Source organism: Squalius cephalus, assembly GCF_949319135.1.
Source record: "Squalius cephalus genome assembly, chromosome: 13".
NCBI lineage: Eukaryota > Metazoa > Chordata > Actinopteri > Cypriniformes > Leuciscidae > Squalius > Squalius cephalus.
The window spans coordinates 10961241-10968922 of NC_137134.1; the positions used below are offsets into that span (position 1 = coordinate 10961241).

Sequence of the window (7682 nt, forward strand, 5' to 3'; positions counted from 1 at the left end):
TGTCTTTCACCAAAGGAGTTTCTGACCTTAACACCTCCTTGGTTGTTTCCTCTGTCTGCTCCACATTAGTGTCTTTGGAGAATGTGACACTCATGTCATTGATGTTAACTCATCCCCCTCTTTCATAGATGTTTCCTCCAACTCGATCCTTAACCATAAGGAAATATTAAAAATACTCAATAGACCAAATGCCATATATTGTTATAACAAAGCATATTATAAAAATAATAGCATATTTGTAAAGGTAGGCTAGGCAATTTCGGAGAGGCTAGCAATATCAAGCTATCTTTGAAAGCATGAGATCCCAGCCTCCCTTCAGAGCATCTCCAAAGCCACGCCTCCTTCAAAACGCATGACTGCATCTATGTGCCAGCGCACTATCTGGCCATTTCCAAGTGCAACAGTACAAGACACCGGTCCCGTCTGATTCTGAACTGTCCCAGGAATCCAGATAGGCTCTGAACCAAAGTTCCTGGTGTACACTTGGTCACCTTCAGTCACCTGTCTCATTTTAGCATGTTGATCATGGTAAAACTTTTGCTTCATCTGTTTTTCCTGCACTTGACTTTTAAAGTCAGGATGGATGAGATCCAAGGTAGACCTTAGTTTTCTTCCACACAACAGTTCCGCAGGAGATTTCCCAGTAGTCGACTGTTGTGTGATCCTGTAACTGAACAATGCTCTAGCAAGTCTCAATGGAATCTCCTGTGCTCTTCTTCATTAGACTTTTGAAAGTTTGCACCGCCCATTCAGCCAGTCCATTAGAAGTTGCATGATACGGTGCTGTGGTGATGTGTTTGATGCTATTTCGGGTCATGAACTCTTGGAACTCTGCACTTGTGAAACTACTGCCATTATCCGACACCACCATTTCAGGTATCCCATGTTGGCTAAAACTTTGTCTCAGGCATTGAATGGTCACAGTAGAGGTAGAGTTGTTTAACAGGTACACGTCTAGCCATTTAGAGTAGGCATCCACTACGATTAAAAACATTCTCCCCAACCACGGACCAGCATAATCAATGTGGATTCTTCTCCATGGCAGATTCGGCACCTCCCACGGATGTAAAGGTGCACAGGGTGGAGAATTTCGATTCTCTTGGCATGTGGCACAAGTTTTTACCATGCCTTCTATTTCCACGTCCATCTGTGGCCACCACATGTAACTTCGTGCCAAACCTTTCATTCGGGTTATTACAGGGTGATTGATGTGTAATTGTTTCAGTAGAGCAGCACGGCCCGGCGGGGGAATCACCACGCGCACTCCCCACAGAACACAGCCTCCCTGTACACTGAGTTCCTCTCGTTTCTTAGTACATGCTTCAAAAACGGACTCGTCCATTCTCTTTGGCCATCCTCTGAGCACATACTCTCGCACTCGAGCTAAAACTGCATCTTTGTCTGTCCATTTTCTCACTTGTTCTGCTTTGACAAGGGGCACATCATTTTCTTCAAGTAGGAGTACAATTTCTTCCTCTGCTCGGGTCTCTACTCCTTTCTCTGTTAAAGGCAGTCTGCTTAGTCCATCAGCATTTTGATGTTCCTTGCCAGCTTTGTAAACAATGGTGTATTCGTATCCACCCAATGTCACAGCCCATCTCTGTATACATGGCGATGCCATTTTTGGCACTTCTCTCAGTTCATTAAATAATGAAATCAATGGTTTGTGATACGTTACAATGGTGAACTGCCTCCCATACAAGTATGTCTGGAATTTCTTCACACCAAAAATGACAGCTAGAATCTGAAGGACCACAATGGAAACAAGCCTTTGGGCTTTTTTGTGTTTTTTATCCTTTTGAACACTTCGTGTTGATTGTTGTTGTTAAATAAAGTTTTCAATCAATCAATCAATCAAAAGACCTTCCTTCTCTAATTGAGAGTAATTCTTCTTAGCTGCATTCAGTGTTCACAAATCCGATCGGCCGCTCTGTGCCGTCCTCCATCCTGTGTGACAACACAGCTCCAACCCTGTATGGGGAAGCGTCACAAGCCAGAATGATCGGTTTCTTTATGTCATAATGCACTAGTATGGCTGACGACTGCAGAAGATCTTTTGACTTCTCGAAGGCTTCTTTTTGTTCAGAGCCCCATGTCCATTTTGTCTCCTTCCTCAACAGTGCATGTAATGGTGCTAACAAGGTGGATAGACTAGGCAGGAACTTATGATAATAGTTCAACAGGCCTAAATAAGCCTTCAGTTCACTCACAGACTGTGGTGTGGGGGCTTCCTGGATCGCTTTGACTTTTTCAGCGACTGGTTGCACACCTGCGGCACTGATTTTGTGGCCTAGAAATACCACCTCCTCTCCAAGGAACTCACACTTGCTGCATTTCAGCCTCAGCCCACTTCTTTTTAGCCTAGACAATACCTCATCCAGGTTTCTTAGATGTTCTTCCTCACTAGTCCCTGTGACTAAAATGTCATCCAAATAAACTGTGACGTGTGGCATGTTTTGCAAGATTCCTTCCATGGTGCATTGGAAGATGGCTGGGCTTGACGCTACTCCGAATGGTAGCCTAAAGTAAGTGTACAGTCCTTTGTGTGTATTGATAGTGACATATTTCTTTGCACTTGTGTCAAGCATGATCTGCTGATACGCATGGCTCATGTCCAGCTTTAAGAATTTCTGCCCTCCAGCTAACTGTGCAAACAAATCATCCACTTTAGGAATAGGATATTGTTCCACACTGGATGCTCTGTTAACTGTGAGTTTATAATCCCCACAAATTCGAATTGAGCCATCTGGCTTCCTCACAGGTACAATGGGTGCTGCCCATTCTGAAAACTGTACTGGTTCTATAATTTTCTCTTCCACCAGTCTTTGAAGCTCTGCCTCCACCAGGGGTTTTACTGCGAAGGGTAAACGTAGAGGCTTATAAAATCGTGGCTGGGCTTCGGGGTTAACATGAATGTTCGCTGTGGTGCCTTTAAACTGTCCCAGCTCTTCTTTGAACACTTCAGTGTGCCTGTCTAAAACATCTGATAATTTTAGAGCTGGAGTTGTTGTTACTTTATTTACCAGCTGTGGCAGCAGCCCTAAGTCTCTTAGCCAGCCACGGCCCAACAAATTTGTCCCTGCCCCTTCTACTACGACCATCACCAGTTTTTTTTCTACTTCCTGGCATGTCACTCTTCCTGTGACTTGTCCCAGCACCCCCATCTTCTCACCTGTATATGTCTTCAAGTTCATATTGTATGATCTCCACTCGGGCATGTCTGTTCTTTTCCATAGCTTAAAGTATTGTTCCTTGCTGATGATTGTGACCCCACATCCTGTGTCAACTTCAAACTCCACTTCCATGCCATTCACCTTTAACTTTTGTGTGATAGGAGCCACTTTAGGTAGGTTTTGTGATACACTGTAAATTGTGTTGATGTCACTTGCACCCTCTGCATCACTCACTGGACTGTACTCCGTGTACAATTTTCAGCCTGGTTCCTTAGTGCCTTTTTATCCTTGTCGCCATTTATGTAATATCCTTTGGTGCATCATAAATGTGGAGACATGGAGATAAATTACTTTGAATCTTTATTAACGGGTGCAGAACGGACAACACATCTCGACACCGCCTCATCAGATAACAGACTGACACTGGAATAACACTACTCTCTTCTCTAGTGCATCAAGAGAAAAGGTAACATATGCAAATCCATTCCGCCCTCTACTGGACAACCTTGTCTATAGCATCCCATTTACTACATAAACCATGAAAAAATCTGCATACTTTTGAAAACTGTAAATATACACTTATTCATTTAGCAGACATTTTTATTCAATCAAGCTTGCAAATGAAGCTTGACATAACCAGCAAGTTATAAGTATACTTGTACTACTGTGAGTATATATTTATATGTCTGCTGTCCTATTAATAAAGGCAAAAAAAAAAAAAAAAAAAAAAACTGTTTAGTGGTTGATTTTCATACAAATTAGCTTACAGTGAAATTTAACTCACCAGTTTCTGGCTTCCAACCCACTTACTGTCAACCCACAGGAATGGACTTCACAGCATCACACGCCAGTGAAAATATGTTAATATGAGTTTGTAGCCCTCTGATGCATGCCATTAAATCCCAAAGGGGGAAAAAAAGATAAGTTCTTTAATTCACTATATAAACAGCACATACTGTGTATCCTTATTACTCAGTATTTACAAAATAAGAATTACATGTACAGTAATTCTTAGAATTGTGCAAAGTGTTGTTTAATTAATGTATCCTGGTGAAAGTTGCATCTCTATTTTATTTTAAATCAAATGAAAATTCCCAAATGGAAAATGTGTATTTTCAGTTATGTAAATTACAACAAATACATAAATAATAACTGAAAAATATTGTGCATTCAGTGCATACCATATTAAATAATAATCTGAAATAAGATTTGTAGCTCTGACAGACTTACATTACACATAACTATTACTTACTTCAAAAATGTAAGAATTATCGTGCTCTCAGAGAAGGCCAGCTCTGACTTCCCCTCTCGTCTGTGTGGTCGAGGTTTGTGTTTCCGCTCACAGTTCGAGATGTTTGAATGATCACATATAGCAGATATTATTCATCTGGATCAGACAATGAAGATCATACAGCTGCAGATCTGTGAGTTTCTCACGTCACATTTGATTGAGTCAGTTTTCTTTTGATTTTATATCTTAATAAATGTGTTTTTCTTTCTCTCATAGATCTGTTCATGTTGTATCAAGCCACAGAGAGTCTAACAAACACACCAGTAACTTTAGGATCTGATGTGAATATAACCTGTGATCTTGATATAAAGGAGATTTACTGGTACAAACAGAAATTACCGGATCCTCCAGTGTTGATCTTACGCTCTTACAACAGCACATATGAAGGACCTAAAAATGAAAACAGCAGCTTTATACACAAATACTCAGTGAAAACTAACAGTCGTCTGTTCATCAAAAATATCACCATTGATGAATTAGGAGTTTATTATTGTGTAAAATCTAAACCACTAAAATTCAGCAACGGCACCAAAATCTACATCAGCGGTGAGTTATTTTATCATTTCATGTCTTTATAAACCACATGATGGATTCCATATTGAATATACTGTATGAAGATCTAATAATAGTTTCATTGTTCTGTTAAGACTACAAACCTTTTACAGAATTTGTCCAAAATAATATTACAGACTCCGTCCACAGGAATCAGACAGATGACGCTCCACAACACCAGATACCATGGAGAAATATGACCATCATATCTGTCCTGCTGAATGTGCTTCTGAGCATTGCCGTGATAGGTTTGTACATTTTTTACTGAATTAACTACATGGAGACAAACTCTAAATCTAAACAATTTCAGCCATATATCATATCTGCTCTTTGTTGAAACTGTCAAGAAGTGTCTCAGTGATGTTTATTCACGGTTGTTTCAGGTTTGGTGAAGAGCTGCATTGACGCAACTAGAAGATCTAAAAATACTTCAGATAAACCTCAAAGTACCACTGCAGCTCAAAACACAAATGATCCACAGGTAAGATACTTCTTAAATATATAATCTTAATTATTTTTAATATATTAGTTTAAATATAACCTGCTCACATTATTTTTGCACTATGCTCTTAGGTTAGTATAGTGATATAATAGTTATCTTTTAGTAGTGGTTAATCGACTTAAATCCTTTCAACTTCAGATAATGTACATTACATTAACTATATGAAATGTGTTTTAGAAAATTACTTTTAAAATCATAGCACACATGCTGTCTGGGATACTCAATTCTGATTGGTTAGTTGCAGCATTCTGGTCAAATATATTTATTGTAATTAGTGCTAAACTTTATATTTGATCATTGTGCTAGTTTTATATCTCTCACATCATCCTTCATCTGTTTCTATTGGTCCTTCAGGATGATACAAGACCCCTATGCTTCATTTCGGGGTCCTGATCTCCTTGTTAGGGTTTATTTTCCTATCGTCTGACTGTACATTATGTCTATCATACTGTATATGGCCATTCATATATAATATTGTCCTCTTCCAGTATGCTGAAATTATTTTCGCCAAGCGCTCCAGATGAAACCGGCCTTGCCAGGATCAGGCCACCTAGACCAGTGGTCTACCACCTACTCTTTTCTTCAGCCCATAAAAGCTGTATGAAGTATTCTCTAGTATTATTGTCTCTATACAGACCTTTTTATCTATTTTTATTTTCTTGCCAGTGCTCTGAGATGTTCATGTTTGCAGTAAACCAAAGGGCAATGTGGTTTCTGTGTGTTAGAGCCACTTTTTACAAATTACAATTTGAGCTACTTTATGTGTGTGTATTTGTATTTTAAAGAAATTTGCCATTGAGCTAGAGTGGAAATAACATGAACAACGCTTAATAAATATATATTTTATCGTATTTATGTATTTTTTGCTTGCATATTAATTGTTCGAAATAATTTGCTTCTTATATTAAAACTGGTAACTTCTGCTCTGTTTCTGTGTGGTTAACATACAGTGTGGTTTCGTGCAAATGAAATGTTCCACTAGTTTGGTCAGTTGATAAATGAAACAAACATTAAACTTTGCATACATATAGACAGGCGGTTTAAACATTTATCAAGTGAAGACGTGTGGAGCACTTTCTGCCTGAAACAAAACTCTATAAACAGATTTTACTTGAAATCCTTTAATTACTCAGTTTCCCGTGACTTTTTCGAAAAGCTCAGCAAAACCATCAAACCCTTGTGTTTTAGAATCAGGAAGTACAGACTTGACAGCTTTGCTGAAAATGACATTCAATTTATGATATTATTCTTCCAGAAACTTCTGAGCTAAAGTATAGTGGGTTGCGATGCAAAAATAGACCATATATTTCAGGCAAACCTGTAAAAACAATGCTGCATTTTCTTAGCAATAGATGCTATTTACACTAACTGAAAATAGAGATAGATCTTATTTACACTAAGTGAAAATGGCAGTATTTTCTTTGCACAAAGTGTAAATAGTAGTTAGATACTATTCATACTCATAAAACAATAATAACAACGTACTCAGTGTCTATGAATATATTTATTAAAATCATAAATAGATTCTTTTTTATTGGGATTTTACTTGTAGTTGACATTACCTTCTCTACATCAGGGGTTCCCAACCACGTTCCTGGAGCCGCTAACATGCCAAACCTGCAGTGTTTGGGAAATCCCTGCTCTACGCCTACCACTAACCCGACCTATTAAACACAGTATTCCCACTGTTAAATACTCACTAGGCAATTTATTTCCACTTTTCGAAAAATGTCTTAATTTTTATTTAGAATAAACACCTCTCTGAGCTGATGTGCGATGGGAAGATAATGAGTTTGGTAAATGGCAGCTTCAAACTCAGATCGGTTACATTCATTTGTAATTTGTCTGACTCAAAGACACAATGGAGGGCAGAGTGAGTATAAATAGCCTCTGTCAACAAGACGGGCTATTTGCAGGCTTGCTTGTAGGCTGGGGGTGACAGTATTAAGACTATCATGTGTTGCTTTTATCATTGAGCCATTGTGTAGCTATGCTAGCGTCAGTGCAGACACAAGTAACTTCTTGTTCATAATATTCACATTCTATAGAAAGTTAGATTTAGAATGAACTTGTGTCATGTTAGCTATTAGTAGTAACTTGAAGTAAGATTAGTTGATAACAGTGCTGCTCTTCTCCATATGCAGATTATGCTTTCTGTGTCCAG

At 38.7% G+C, this 7682-nt stretch overlaps 1 protein-coding gene across 1 annotated transcript; it reads left to right on the forward strand.

The window, feature by feature from the left end:
* The first annotated feature begins 4518 nt into the window (after nucleotides 1-4518).
* On the forward strand, nucleotides 4519-6440 carry LOC307170120 (uncharacterized protein). The gene is made up of 5 exons (XM_079891141.1): nucleotides 4519-4597; nucleotides 4681-5010; nucleotides 5154-5264; nucleotides 5400-5497; nucleotides 6007-6440. The coding sequence occupies exons 1-5, from the start codon at nucleotides 4573-4575 to the stop codon at nucleotides 6040-6042; spliced, it is 600 nt and encodes a 199-aa protein (XP_079747267.1). The 5' UTR covers nucleotides 4519-4572; the 3' UTR covers nucleotides 6043-6440.
* The last annotated feature ends 1242 nt before the right edge of the window (nucleotides 6441-7682 follow it).

Bases quoted from the DNA above. Each gene is read 5' to 3' on its own strand.
- LOC307170120 (XM_079891141.1), top strand. From the start codon at position 4,573: ATGAAGATCATACAGCTGCAGATCT. The intron at 4,598-4,680 runs GTGAGTTTCTCA...TTTCTCTCATAG, and splicing joins GATCATACAGCTGCAGATCT to ATCTGTTCATGTTGTATCAA. The intron at 5,265-5,399 runs GTTTGTACATTT...CGGTTGTTTCAG, and splicing joins TCTGAGCATTGCCGTGATAG to GTTTGGTGAAGAGCTGCATT.